The 15804-nt window shown below is 42.1% G+C and overlaps 1 protein-coding gene across 4 annotated transcripts in view; it reads right to left on the bottom strand.

Moving 5' to 3' along the window:
• Positions 1-15511, bottom strand: part of ALG6 (ALG6 alpha-1,3-glucosyltransferase) — a 51727-nt gene extending 36216 nt beyond the window's left edge. The window contains exons 1-3 of one of the 4 annotated variants that reach the window (XM_066376464.1): positions 15364-15511; positions 14279-14566; positions 8657-8923 (exon numbers count right to left, since the gene is read on the bottom strand). In XM_066376464.1, coding sequence (XP_066232561.1) covers positions 8657-8738 — 82 coding nt within the window. In that variant the 5' untranslated portion in view covers positions 8739-8923; positions 14279-14566; positions 15364-15511. The remainder of the gene's footprint in view (positions 1-8656; positions 8924-14278; positions 14567-15363) is intronic. The other 3 variants (XM_066376466.1, XM_066376467.1, XM_066376468.1) reach the window with 3 other exon arrangements.
• Positions 15512-15804: the final 293 nt, after the last annotated feature.

The following is a 15804-nucleotide window of genomic DNA, read 5'->3' as shown; positions in this document are numbered from 1 at the left end:
AGTAACTTAAGGTTGAGTATAGAACCAAAAACGAAGTATATATTATCAAGACATTAGTTAGGTCAAGCTTTGCTGTGAAATTAGTTATATAGAAACTGGCAATTTATATATATTTTTTATTTTAAACTGCCAATGAAGAGGTAATAGATCTTCAACAACTAACATTTGAAAGTACCTACTACACTTCAAACACAACAATGAACTAAGTATATCATCCCCTCTTTATAGCTGGAAAACCAGAGGCAATCGTCGCCCAGGTAATAAGTAGCAGTATGGATCCGAATTTAGGAAGACTGACTCCATAATCCATACTCTTAACTCCTACTCTGCACTGCCACACAATGGTTAAGTAGGCTATCAACCTTAAATCATTTAAAATGACATAAGGATGATTCCAATTAGTAAATAGTAAACACCCACTATTTAACTAGTAGTTGGTTACAAAATTGTGACAAGGCCCAAAGTGGTATAGTATAGTACAGTCACAGGATTTTTAACCAGCAAGTGAAAATCACATGTAGTCAAATATACTGCTCACAAAAATTAGGGGATATTTCTTTTCTTTTTTTTTTGTATTTTTCTGAAGCTGGAAAAGGGGAGAGACAGACAGACTCCCGCATGCGCCCGACCGGGATCCACCCGGCACGCCCACCATGGGCGAGGCTCTGCCCACCAGGGGGCGATGCTCTGCCCCTCCGGGGCATCGCTCTGCCGACCAGAGCCACTCTAGGGCCTGGGGCAAAGGCCAAGGAGCCATCCCCAGCGCCCGGGCCATCTTTGCTCCAATGGAGCCTCAACTGCGGGAGGGGAAGAGAGAGACAGAGAGGAAGGGGGGGGTGGAGAAGCAGATGGGCGCTTCTCCTATGTGCCCTGGCCAGGAATCGAACCTGGGTCCCCCGCACGCCAGGCCGACGCTCTACCACTGAGCCAACCGGCCAGGGCCGGGGATATTTCAAAATGAATATAAAGCAATAGAAAAAAGAAGCATTTGATAGAACATCAGAAAAACAAGTCAAAAAAAGTTGTTCGATTATGCAAAGGAATGCAAAACCAACTTTTATTTCATTGGTGAAAATGCACTGTACAAAAAGCTGAAAGTACTGGAGTATTTGCACGTTCCCTGATCCTCTAATTTTTGTGAGCAGTATATGTTCATTAATCCCTAGGGAATATGTGACACATTGGAGAATGACATATTATTGCTCACTGAAATCCAACCTAGATTATATCCAGCTTTGAAACACTACATTAAGTAAATTCTTTTTTCATCTAACAGCTATATTATACCAATATTCTTTAAATGTTGGCATCTCCACCTAAGGAGATACTCCCATACGTGATAACCATGGGAAAAGCAGATTAACATCTCGAAAGCATATGCACTGATTGTCACAGGAATCACCCACAGTACACAGACACATGTATGTGCAGATACACACAACTCTCTCTCATAGTGTACCTTGTTTACTTTTGTAGTCTCAGGATGGAATGGCACCCGTAGATTCTCAGTGAATGATGAGATAGCAAGAATGCTGATATAAACAGTGTGCTATAGCAAGGATTTTAAGTTCAAAAGATTTGAGTTCCTGATTTTCCAATTATTGAATGTGGGGCATTAAGCAATGTGTGATGGCAGATCAATTGATTATATATATCATGGCTACTTTTTCCATATATTGGTTCTTGCCCAAAAACATCTTTAAGTTACTGTCTGACACGGAAATTCCAAGTCTCTGTTCGTGCTGCCTACTCCGTATTTAGATATCTCTTCTATCAACTCATATCCAACCTTCAAAAATCACCTTAAATTCCAAATTCTCCATGAAACCTTCCCTTATAAATTAAAAACACATAGATCATTAATTATTGACTACTCACAATATTTATTTTCAGTATCATAGATTTTGTCACATGATTACACTATTTCTTAATTGCTACACAAATAAGAATTTTAGTTTCTATTTTCCAGAATGCAAAGGAAACATATTGCTAGGCAGATAGTACATCCTTTCATTAAAAACTTCCTTATCAACTGAACAGGAGGGGGAGAACAACATACAATTTTTAAAAAAAGGTAAAATAATTCCTCATTAAATTAATGACTTCTTTGCATGTGTATTTTATAGATGTATTTGTTCTCGTTTTTAGAAATATAGCCATTGCCTATAGGGGAAAGGAGGTGACTTTTATCGTTTGCTTGTTTGTTTTTATTTATTTTTGGTCCACCAGGATAATAAAAGTCAGAGAGAATCTTAAGTTATTCCCTATACCTGAAAAAATCCAGCTTTCTAGATTTTCTGAAATTGCTCTAGACTATGGTCAATGTGGAAGAATTTATTACCATTCTCTAACAAATAGAAGAATGGATAATGACTCTCTTTAGGGTTGAGAAACAAGTTTCTATCCAGAGTCTGACCTACTTCAATAAATTCAGCTGACACTGGCTATGAAATTAGTACTTAAGTTTTTAAAACTGCTAAAGTGCCCTTCAAGCAACCCAGAAGGACAACCCAACTGTACCTATGGGAGCTTCACTGTGGAAGGGCAGAAAGGGTCCCTTCCACCAAAACTAACTCTGCAAATTCATTTATATGATATTCAGAATTACACAGAGAAACACACGAATGTATACTTGCAAAGCTTCAATTCTGTCTCATTCTCAGGGAAATGGGCTTAAGCACCACTTAAATATTCATTCTACTAACTGCTGAATTTTTCAGAATTATGTTAGAATTTTAAAAACAAGTAGCTCCTTTGAATATATATTACTTGCCTTAACATTGAAATTTTAAACATTTTAAGAGCAGAAAACTTGGCTAAAATTTCCAGAATAAATCCCCCCTTTTATAATTTCCTAATGAGTAAGAAGAGACATTATATGTAAATAGCAATAGGTGGCCTGGTGGGTTGGCTCAGTGGTACAACGTTGGCCCCAGGGTGTGGATATCTCTGGTTTGATTCCCGGCCAGGGCACACAGGAGAAGTGTCCATCTGCTTCTCCACCTTTCCCCCTCTCACTTCTCTCTCTCTCTCTCTTCTCCTCCTCTCCTTCAGCCATGGCTCGACTGGAGCAAGCTGGCCTCGGGCACTAAGGATGGCTCCATGGTCTCTGCCTCAGGCATTAAAAACTGGCTCCTGTTACAACAGAGCAAAGGCCCCAGATAGGCAGAGCCCTGCCCCCTAGTGGGCTTGCCAGGAGGATCTCGGTCAGGGCGCAGGCAGGAGTCTGTCTGCCTCCCCTACTCTCACTAAAATATTTTAAAAAAATAAAAAAGCAATCAGTACCCTGGCCGGTTGGCTCAGTGGTAGAGCGTCGCCTGGCGTGCAGGAGTCCCGGGTTCAATTTCCGGCCAGGGCACACAGGAGAAGCACCCATCTGCTTCTCCACCCCTCCCCCTCTCCTTCCTCTCTGTCTCTCTCTTCCCTTCCCGCAGCCAAGGCTCCATTGGAGCAAAGATGGCCTGGGCTCTGAGGATGGCTCTATGGCCTCTGCCTCAGGCGCTAGAATGGCTCTGGATGCAACAGAGCAAAGGCCCAGATGGGTGGAGCATCGCCCCCTGGTGGGCATGCCGGGTGGATCCTGGTCGGGCACATACCTGTCTGTCCGCCTCCCTCCCCACCTGCCCCCCTGCCCCAGTCCCCTGCCCCAACCCCCCAGCTTCTCACTTTGGAAAAATACAAAAAGAAAAAAAAAGAATAAGAAATTAAAAATATAAGTGGTAGAAAGTAAGAAATAAAACTGTCATTAAGCCCAGATCATTTGTTTTTTTACATAGAAAATCCAAAAGATCCTTCAGCTAAATTATTAGAATTATAAGGTTTAGATAGGTTCCCAAACATAAGAAATCAACCACATTTTTATACCCCAACAACAAGCATTTAGAAAAGCAAATTTTAAAGATATCATCTACAATGGTGAGAAAAAAAAAGAAAACTATATACACATATAGATTTATATAGAACAGCAATTTTCAACTGGTGCGCTGTGGCAGGCACACTGGTGTGCCACAAGAATTTTTAAAACATGTAACATTTGACTATTTAGTCAGGGGCTCTATCCTCTTTTCCCTTAGACTATCAAGTTTAAAAAAAAAATGACAACAGCCAACACACAATAGCCATCCAGCGTGAATGAATCAAAAGCAAAAATTATATCTCCGTTGGTGTGCTGCAAAATTTTAGTGATTAGTTTATGTGTGCCACGAGATGAAAAAGGTTGAAAATTGCTGATAAAGAGAATTATAAAATGTTATTGAAAGGCATTAAAGAAGACAAATGAACATATCAGCTTAATGAATCAGAAACCCCACTCTGTATGGTGAGGACTGCCAACTTCCCCCACATCAATTAAAAGCACTGAAGAGCCTGACTGGTGGGGGCACAGTGGATAAAGCGTTGACTTGGACTGCTGAGGTTCCTGGTGTGATACCCAGAGGTTGCCAGCTTGAGCACGAGTCACTGGCTTGAACACGGGTACATCAATATGATCTACAGGTCGCTGGCTTGAGCCCCCGTAAAGGCACTTATGAGAAGCAATCAATGCACAATTAAAGTGATGCAATTACAAGTTGATGCTTCTCATTTTCTCTTCCTTCCTATTTCTCATCCTCTCTCTCTTCAAAAAAAAATTAATAAAGAAAAATAATAAAGTATTGAAGAATATAATTTCAGTCAAAATCCCAACAGGTTTTGGTAATCTGATTTTTTTTTTAAATATATGTGTGGTGCCTGACCAGGCGGTGGCGCAGTGGATAGAGCATCGGACTGGGATGCGGAGGACCCAGATTCGAGATCCCAAGGTCACCAGATTGAGTCAGCAAAGCTCACCAGCTTGGTCCCAAGGTCGCTGGCTTGAGCAAGGGGTTACTCGGTCTGCTGTAGCCCCACAGTCAAGGAACATATGAGAAAGCAATCAATGAACAACTTAAGTGTCGCAACAAGGCCCTGGCCGGTTGGCTCAGTGGTAGAGCGTCGGCCTGGCGTGCAGAAGTCCCAGGTTCGATTCCCGACCAGAGCACACAGGAGAGGCGCCCATCTGCTTCTCCACCCCTCCCCCTCTCCTTCCTCTCTGTCTCTCTCTTCCCCTCCCGCAGCTGAGGCTCCATTGGAGCAAAAGATGGCCCGGGCGCTGGGGATGGCTCCATGGCCTCTGCCCCAGGTGCTAGAGTGGCTCTGGTAGCAACAGAGAGATGCCCCGGATGGGCAGAGCATCGCCCACGCAGGGTGGATCCCGGTTGGGCGCATGCGGGAGTCTGTCTGACTGCCTCCCCATTTCCAGCTTCAGAAAAATACAAAAAATGATAATAATAATAAAAATAAAAAAATAAAGTGTCGCAACGAAAAACTGATGCTTCTCATCTCTCTCCCTTCCTGTCTGTCTGTCCCTATTTGTCCCTCTCTCTGACTCTGTCTCTGTAAATAAAAAAATAAAAAAAATATATATATATATGTGTGTATATTAGCTTTCTATTAATACAAATTTAGTAGCTTAAAGCAATATTCTTTCATAATCTCACAGTTCTGCAGGTCAGAAGTCTGTGTGGACTTAATTCTCTGCTCAGGGTCTCACAAGGCCAAAATAATATATCAACCAGTCTGGACTCTGATCTGAAGGGCTAGGGAAAGAATCCACTTCCAAGCTCAGTCAGGCTACAGGCATCATTCAATTCCTTTCGGCTACAGGTATGAGGTTGCTGGTTGTCAGCTAGGGGACACTCTCAGCAACCTAGCGGCCACTCATGTTCCTTCTCACATGTCAAACCAGTGAGTTTCTAGTCCTTACTCTTTCAGTCTCTCTGGAGTCCCCTTCCGCCACCAGCTGGAGAAAACTCTGCTTTTAAGGGCTTATGGGATTACATTGTGCATACCTGGATAATACAATGCAGTCTTCCTATCTTAAAGTCTACTATGCCATGTAAAAAATCACTCCCAAGTGAGATCTCATCATTTTCACAGGTTCTGGGGATTAGGGCAAAATATTTTGGGGGAAGGGGAGAATTTTTAGAAACTCTGCCTACTACAATATGAAAAAGCAAAGCCCAGAACACTGAAGACATTCTAAAGCAGAACTACCCAGTGGGAGGGCAGGCCTCACGACGTATCAAGACTTAAAGTACAGTAATATCCTGACCAGCCGGTAGCACAGTGGATAGAGCATCAGCCTGGGATGCTGACAGCCCAGGTTCAAAACCCCAGGGTCACTGGCTTGAGCAAGAGCTCATCTGGCAGCTTGAGTGTGGGCTCACCAACTTGCGTGCAGGGTCACTGGCTTGAGTGTAGGATCAGAGACACAACCCCACTGCAGCCTGGTAGAAATCAAAAGCGTTAATACTACCAAATGTTGTGAAGGATATGGAGTAACTGGAACACTCCCACTTGGGAACTACCTCAAGATCAGAAAGGCTTAGAATGGATGACCTAGATCAAATTTGCTCTGGGAATTGGCATAAATATTTTCTAGTTTATCTCTTGCACTTGCTTTGTTCTACTTCTGAGACTAGGTGTGAACTTAGACAAAAATAGGACAAAAAGGACCTGCCTACTTTGGTTCTAGCAAGAAAAAAAAATCCTACAATCGGTTCAGCCCAGGTCACTAGAGAGCTGTACTAGACTATTGAGGAGGTAGCAAGCCACCCTGCTCCCTTTAGAGGGGAGAAGCCAGAAGAATACAAGGGTGTTGGGCAGATAAAATATATTATGCTCACTTTGTTAAAGATGGCACTGCCTACATGGAAGCCCATGCCCAGGTGATTGCTTGGGATGGGCGTGATTGTATTAATGTGTGTTGGGGAGGGCTGTGGGTAGGCAGGACCCTTATAGCCTGGGGCTTGGTTTTAGGACTAAGCCTTTCCCACCCTTTTTGATGTGGGGTCGTACAATCCCATTATGCCTCAGATAAGTGACTTTGTATCAGAGACTTCCTTATTTGTATATTGGATTAAAGGTTTTTATTTCTACACTATAAAATGGGGGCAGACTGGGAGCTTGCTCTCTCTCGGTTCCAGAGATTAGCATTAGAGAGGAGAGCAGAGAAAGGCCACGTGGAGGAGGCCAGGAGAAGCAGCCAAGATGGTGGAGTGTTGAGTGAGAAGCCAGTCTATGCAGAGTTTGTGCAGGGAGAAGGAAGGAGATGGGGAACAGAGGTGAATAAGTCTGGTGAGCTAGAAACCTTTGATTCTAGGAAACTCGAGTAAGTCAGTAGCCTTGTTGGCACTGAATACGTGGGTTTTGGAGCCCAGTGTGTGTTTTTACTTGCCCACCACGTGCAAGCTAGGATTAAAGATGATGGTCCACCAGTTTTTGGCTGCGTTGTTTCATTACCATTTGTCTGAATCAAATGCGAACTTGCATGGCCAGGCTGCCGTGATGATGGCTGTGGATACTGGCCATACATTGGGAAATGAGACAGCAGGGATAACTGAGTCAGCCAGTTATAAATGAACTACATCCCATACTTTTCTAATGGTTGCTTGGAGCCACTTGCAACACAAAGCAAGAAAAGCAGGATCTGTATGTAGCTACGAGCAGTGATCCAGAAACCCCTTCCTCCTTGCTGACCCCACTGAAACTCCCCCACCCCTCTCCTTGAGTCCTAGGAAACCTTAAACAAAGGAATCACGTGCCCATTGCTTGGATACGGTAAAGGTATATAACCTGTAAGAAAATCTAATTTGGAGAGCTTTTGCTTTGGTGCTACTAAGCCCACGTACTCCATCAGCTACTAATAAATTCACTTTCCTTTATTAAATTGTCTGAGCATCTTTGGTCTCTTCTCTTGGGTGTCACTTCCTGCAACAGTATGAAGTTGAAGCCTAACTCTAGTAATTAAGTATTCTCTATAAACAGCTGATGATGGATATGCGTTCCTATTGCCTCCGGACAAATTCCATCTCTCAAAATTGACCCTTTTTTATGGCTAACATGTACCCAAATCCAACTCATCCTTCAAACCTGCACTCAAACATCATCTCTGGAAAGTCTTCTCTAAAGCATCCTGACCATTTACTTCTCTGTTGCCTTTGTACCTCACACACACTTCTATGTTACAATGATCACATTGTGTGGTAACCACGTATCTGCACAAATGTGGGCACTTTAAGAACTGAATATTCATCTTATATTTCTAGAGCTTAGCAGAGGGCCTAGAAGATGAGAGATGCTAAATAAATACTCACAAAGTTAAATGTAATCCCACCTCCAGTCTCCAGGTACACACCCCGACAATTCTCCCTCCCTTTTCCTCACATCACTCCCAGGCTTCGTCTCCACTGATCTCTTCCTTTTCTTTAAATCTAGCAACATGCCTTCTCTGCCCTAAACAAAACAAACAAAAAAGCCTCCTTTGATTCTACTCCTCCTGGAAGTACCAGCTCATTTCTCTCTTCAAAGTCTAGTACATAATCGTTTCTCAACTTGTCACCTTCCAGGTTAGGATACATTTGTTTTCTCACATCTTAAAGCCCATGCCTCTATTTAGCTCTTATACAAATTCTTTTTATAAGAATTAGATGTTTAAATTATTTTCTTGACCACATCAATAAAACGAGAAATTCTTCTGTACTATTCAGAAAACTATAAATATCAAAAAAACAAATCAATAAACAAAAACTATTCAAATGAATATCTACCAATCTTTTAAACAATAAAAATGTGTTACCTGAATAAGAATTCAGAGAAACTGTCCATCGTACTGTTAGTCCTATAAGGACCACAGTTGTCATCAAGTACCATTTCTCCATGTTTCTTCAAACTCAGGAAGAAAAAAAAAATGGGACTAGTGCCAGAATACTTGTAACACACAGCCGGTCACTTCTTTTCTTGATCAAAGAATGTTATCAATTCTTTGGAATTAGGAGTTTGAGATGATTTTGATGCTTCATTTCCAAACAGTTGCCGATTTTTCTTCTGTCTGTGAAGAAGTATCCTGCAGTGGGGAAGGAAGGACACCGAGACTTAGCTGAGCACAGAACCTGTAACAATGAACCCATTAACCCAAGTAGAAAGATAGAAAATCAGGAGGAGGGTTGGGGGGTGCAGAGGAAAGAGAATAGTTTTAAATTCTTTATTCCTTAGTCCTCTCATTAAAAAATATACCTCAAAAAGTAGCTCTTGTTGTTAGATGGGACTCAATACAGTATATCTAAAGATAGGGTAAGGGTCAGCTCTTGAAAGTGAATATTTCTCAGTGAAAAAAAACAACAGAGATATGTAGAGAGTAGAACAGTCAGTTCTATATAGAATATATACATTCTCCAACAGGTAAAAATAAGGGAAAACAAAGGGGTGATTTATCTTTAGTACAGAGAGAAAGAGGAATTTTATCTTTATATTTAATTTGAGAAAGCTTTCCACTAAAGTAATTTATGTAGTTTGATTTTTTACTTCTTTTCTTCCAAAATACACTTGCACTAACACCAACTTTCCATTTTAGAAGAACAAACCTTTTCAAGAATCGATAAGAAGCCTGAGCAGATGTGGCACAGTGGATAGAGCATCGGACTGGAAATGCAGAGGACCCGGGTTCGAGACCCCGAGGTCACCAGCTTGAGTGTGGGCTCATCTGGTTTGAGGAAAAGCTCACCAGCTTGGACCCAAGGTCGCTGGCTCCAGCAAGGGGTTACTTGGTCTGCCGAAGGCCCACGGGCAAGGCACATATGAGAAAGCAGTCAATGAATAACTAAGGTGTTGCAACGCGCAATGAAAAACTAATGATTGATGCTTCTCATCTCTCTCCATTCCTGTCTGTCTGTCCCTATCTATCCCTCTCTCTGACTCACTCTCTGTCTCTGTAAAAAGTAAATAAATAAATAAAAATTTTAAAAAAAGAATCGATAAGAATAGCCCACACCTGACCTGTGGTGGCAGAGTGGATAAAGCATCGACCTGGAATGCTGAGGTCGCCGGTTCAATAACCTGCACTTGCCTGGTCTGAGGCACATATGGGAGTTGAAGCTTCCTGCTCCTCCCCCCTTTCTCTCTCTCTCTCCTCTCAAAATGAAAAAATAAATAAAAATTTTAAAAAAAGAGCATCACTTCTAAAAAAAAAAAAAAAAAAAAGAATAGCCCCAACCCTTTTATAAAAAATACAAAAACAGTAAAATGCAATTATTAGCCACTTACATATTTCAATTTTTTCACTTTTCCCCACAGAGGTTTTAAAATTAGAAAGCGTTGAAAAATTGTGAGCCAACGCACCTGGATCATTAAAACATTGTTACCTATGTTCAAACTGATTCTCAAAACCCATCTCAGTTGTCTGAAAAAGTTTGGAACAAACTCCTATTGCCTATGGAAATACTGGCCATTCTTCAAAGTTCTGTTTAAGTTTAACCTCCTCAGTAAAGATGCCCCTGGTCATTCCCAAAGCTTTCTCCCCACTTCTGAACATCTCCAGTCAACAGTGCTTACACAATTTTTAGTAAAACAAATATTTCTAATCCATAAGTTAGGATCTAAAAACAAAACAAAAAAATTATGGGCCACCTTAACCACAGAATATACTTTAAACATGATCCCATGGTCTCTAACTTGAAGCCCAAGGTAGCTGGTTTGAGCCCAAGGTCACTGGCTCAGCTGGAGCCCCCCAGTCAAGGCAATTAATGAACTGAAATGCCACAACTAGGAGTTGATGCTTCTCATCTCTCTCCCTTCCTGTTGCTCTCTTAAAAAAAAAAAAAAGCAAGTGACAACTCTAGAACTAATGAAGTCTAGCATCTAATCAGGTAGAATGACACAAAGCATTTGTAAGGTCATGTAACTACATTATTCTCATTTGGGTTATATCATATATAAATCCTGTTTCCTCCCTCCTAATGCATCCATTTTGATCATTTTACTGTTCACTAGAAGTTTTATTACAGAGGCAAAATAAGAGGAAACATTAAAATTAAATCTCTTTTTGATGCTGATTCTGTGTTTGACAAGGTTAGAGACCATTATAAACCACCCAAATTCTTTTAGTCTAACTCAAAAAGCTCCTTTTATCAACATTTTCCACCATATATTCCAAAATTGCAATAGAACACTCTATTTTTGTCTAGACATTATGTGTAAAATTGATTTTACAAATGCTAATTCCTAGATTTAACAATGTATGAATACAATGTACTTAAAACTAATATTCTGTATTGGAAATTTAAATCACTAATATGACCAAGTTAAATCACTTATCCACAGCTTCAGATAATCGTATTTAAGTACTTCCCAGGGACCTTAAGTTAACAAAAATAAACTACCAATAACACTTAATAATCACAATGAACTTAAAAGAACATAATGCTTAACTAATACCATGCGGATCAAGTTTGTTAATCACACACTGATGTAACTGAGGCACTACAGAATCATCTCCAAAGAGATATGGACAACATCTACGATGGACCAAATCTAACTCCTCCAGAAATCATGACAGAGATAAAATCAAATAAGTTCAAGAATCTGGGTTGTTTTGTTTGTTTGTTTTTAAGTGAAAGGAGGGGAGATACTGTGACAGATCCCCGCATGTGCCTGAGAGGGATCCACATCACAACCTGGGTCTTGGGCCAATGCTTGAATTCACCAAGCAATTTTTAGCACCTGAGGCTGTGGCACTGGGGCCAACCCAGCTATCCTCAGTGCCCAGGGCCATGTTCGAACCCATCAAGTCACTGGCTATTGGAGGAGAAGAGGGAAAGAAGGGAGAGACGAAGTGGGTGAGAAGCAGATGGTCACTTCTTATGTGTACCCTGACCAGAATTGAATCCAGGGTGTCCATATGTCAGGTGACACTCTATCCAGAGCCAACCGGCCAGGACCGAAAAGTTTGTTAACAAAAATCAACTGCATGAGAACCGAAAGGGAGGCAACAGATAACAGATGATATCTATCAGTTCTCTATGAACCCAGAACTGATCAATGTCACAGGTATTCTGATTAACTATTAAGAAATCTTTTCTAACAATTAGAGCTGTCCAAACATAAAATGAGCTTCTTGAGAGGAGCTCCTCTTTAACAGTTTCAAATGGAAGCTGAGCAAATACTTGACAAGAATATTTTTAGAGTGTAAAACAGATAACTAATTCATAAAGCACCTTCTAAATCTGATTTTGGAAGCATACTATGTGTCTGAATTAATATAAATCCTGACAATACAAAAGAAGATTTGGTCTCCCAACATGATGTTTCCCCTAATTCCTAATAGTTGTCCAGTACTGTCATATTTATAGGGCTTCTTTGATAAGTAAAATGAATAGGACTTCCCATCTTCCACAAGTGGCTCATGTTAGAAACTGAAGAATATCACTCTGACATCTATTCCACTTAGAATAAAATACAAATACCCCAGACATAAGACCCTCTATGATCTGACCCGTTTGCCCTCTCCAATTTCATCTGTCAACTTTCCCAAGTACCTCCCTCTTTTCTTAGGACCTGACAGACTCATTCACACCTCCGTTCCTTTCCACTTCTATTCCCTCTGCTTGGAATGCCCTTTACGCGACTCACCAGCCAATCTTTTGTCCTTCATGTTATACCTCAGGTCATCCTCTCAAAAGATCAACCCTGACCATCCTTACTGTTTATATACAGTCTACCGGAAAGTTCTGTCCATTTTTGGAATAAAACAAAATACAAATTTTTCTTACCATCAATAAACTTTATTAAATAACATAATTGCCATTATTATTAATGATTTCTTGCCGGTGTGAGGGCAATTTGTATATCCCATTTTTGAAAAATGTTTTCTCAACATTTTTGATGCGAAAAATTGAACCAGTGCTTGTTTGATATCTTCTTCATTTTTGAATTTTTTGCCCTTCAAAAAATTTTGTAAGGACAAAAACAAGTGATAGTCGGAGGGTGCTAAGTCCAGGGAATATGGTGGATGCGACAGAATTTCCCAGCCTAGCTCTGCAATTTTTTGACGAGTCCCCAAAGCAGCATGTGGTCTGGCACTATCATGATGCAGTATGATGTTCTTCCTATTGAACATCGCCGGCCTCTTTTCTTGGACTGCTGTCTTTAAATTATCCAGTTGCTGACAATACTTCTCCGAATTGAGCTTTTTGTTCGGTTTTAAAAGCTCATAATGTATTGGTCCTCGAATGTCCCACCATATACATAACATTCTCTTATTCAGAGTCAAATTTGGTTCAGAGGTGGAAGGGCTAGGTTTTCCTTATGATGTTTTCGTAGGTAATCCACTTTTCATCCCCAGTTATTATCCGGTTCAAGAAGGGCTTGATTTTGTTCCGAGCAAGCAGAGATCTGACTTAATTCATGTGGCACCCATCTTGAATATTTCCACACCAATCCTATCTTCCGAATATGGTCCAAAATGGTTTGCTGAGCTGAATTAAGCCTTTCTGCGATCTCCGATGTTGTCAGAAAAGGGATCTTGCTCCAACATGGTCTTAACAACATTGTCATCAATCAAAGATGGTCGCCCAGAACATGGCTTATCAGAAAGGTTGAAATCACCTGTTTCGAATTTTTCAAACCATCTTCTGCATGTCCTATCAGAAACTGTACCTTCACCAAACACTTTCAATAAATTTCTACATGCTTCTGTAGCATTTCTTCCTTGTTGAAATTCGTAAAAATTACAGTGGCGTAAATGAACTTTATCAGTAGCCATGGGTACACTATGGCTTCACACATAAGACTAATGTGAATCAACTGTTTTAGTTAATTTGCTACATCAGTATGTATACAACATTAAGTGATAAAAACAGAGAGGCACACATGCGCCAAATAAACATATGCTTACGTGTCGAAACTTGTGATAGAAAAGGATAGAACTTTCCGGTAGACCTGATACCACTACCTTCTTTAATTTTCTGCCTAATTCTTTTCACCATCAGAAATTCTATTTTCACACAACATGGAACAATCTCACAAATATAACTAAGTAAGAAAAGTTAGATATCATAGAACATATTTGGTCCCACCTGTGAAAGCCTCTTAAATAGGCAAAACTAATCTATCGTGGTAGAAACCAGATTACCTTTGGGGAGAAAAAAGAGGATTGTAATTGGAACAGATGTCCAGGGATGTCTTTCTGAGACGTTGTGAATGTTGTTTCTTGATTTGAGTGGTAAATAAAAGATGTAGTTACTTTATGATCGTATCAACAGAATTGTATGATTTCTGTAGTCTTATCATGTATGTGTTATATTCCAATACAAAGGTATGAAAGGAAATTATTATTTTTTGTCAACTAGAATATATGTTCCCTGAGCTGAGAAAAATGTTCACAGAAAGCAGGTACTCCTCAAGTACAGACCAACTCCCCACTTACAATGGTTCAACTTAGGATTTTCAGCTTTACCACGGTGAGAAACCAATACACATTCAGTAGAAACCAAACTTCCAATTTTGAATTTCAGTCTTTTCCTGAGCTAGTGATATGCTCTACAATTTTCTAAAGCTGGGCAGCAGCCACCAGCCCACCTGCAGCTCCCAGTCAGCAGCTACATCGCAAGGGTCAACAACCCACGCTCCAGTGTCCAGTACGGCCAGAAGCAGTTTTCGGATTTCCTTTTCACATCCCATCATGTGTACAAAACCGCCTATTTGTCTCTTGCTTCTGGTGAAAAGGGGAAGACAATTACTCTACAGATGAAACTCAAGATAGTTGCCCAGCCTTAAGCTAATATAAGTGATCTGAACAAGTTTAATGTAGGCTAGAGACTATGATGTTGGGTATTTTAGGTCTGTTCAAGTATTGTCAATTTAGGATGGGTTATCTGCATGTAATCCTATTTGCTGAATGCCGTGTGATATTGGGAGGTACTTAGTGTTGCTGAGTCCTTAATGGTTACAGATATCATGTGAGACTCTTCTTGAACAAGTAAAAAGGGTTCTTGATTACTTTTTCCATCTGTAAAGCAAAATACAGTAACTTGCTAACCACTCCACTGGGCCAGGAAGTTGTCACACTGGCGGCTAAGTGTTCCACTCTGCTCTGCCCAGAGAGCGCGTCTGGACATCAGAAAAGCCGACCGTCCACTTCCCAGAGCCCAGTTTGTTCCTTTTAGTCTGAAAGGTGCTTCCCGCAGGGTGGACAAAACACCCAGGGAGTACAGCTGTCCCAGGTGAGCACGACATGCAAAAAGGGACCCCTCCTGACGCCCCCGCCCCCACCGCCCTTCCTCTAGCGGGCCAGACCCTCAGGACGCCAGAACCGGGGCTAAGCCGCTCCAGCCCAGGGGATCCCACCACTGTCACCACGTCCCCACGCCACGCCCAAGCGAGCCAGCAAGCTGGGCGGCGGAGGCCTGGACGTCGTCCCTCGCAGTGAAAACGAGCTGGGGGCCGAGTCGCCACGAGCGCGCAGCTCCGCGCAGGACCGCGGCCCACGGCGGATCCCCAGCCCCTCCTCACCTTGGCTGGGCGGTCCCCAGCCCCAAGATCCCGGTCTTAACCCCGCCGCCCACGCCACCTTGAGATTCGCGCCTGCAGCGGGTTCCAAGAAAGCGCCTGCGCGCTCGCCCCCGCGGCGGAGTGCCCCTCTGCCTTCCGCCTTCGGCCGCGGGAGCGAGCCCGTCCGGCGTGAGGGGAGGGGCGTGGGGAGGGGCGCAAGGCGGAGGCGGGCTTAGGAGGCGTGACACGAGCGGCTGGAACCCGAGAGGCCTCGGGTCCGGGTTACGCTTAGGGCAGGTGGAAAGCCCCTTGCTCTTCTTTCCTGGGATCGTGGCCAGGGCTTGAGCGGCTGCTTAGTCCACAGATTCCTGCTAGGGGCGCGTCCTGGCCCGCTTCACAGAGTGGAGAGCCCTTGCCTGGTTCTGATCACAGAACAGTAGGTCTTCCTTTGGGCCTGTGAAG

Source organism: Saccopteryx leptura, chromosome 3 (assembly GCF_036850995.1).
Source record: "Saccopteryx leptura isolate mSacLep1 chromosome 3, mSacLep1_pri_phased_curated, whole genome shotgun sequence".
Lineage (NCBI taxonomy): Eukaryota > Metazoa > Chordata > Mammalia > Chiroptera > Emballonuridae > Saccopteryx > Saccopteryx leptura.
The sequence above is the reverse complement of the archived record's forward strand: the minus strand, read 5'-3'. Positions and strand labels throughout refer to the sequence as shown.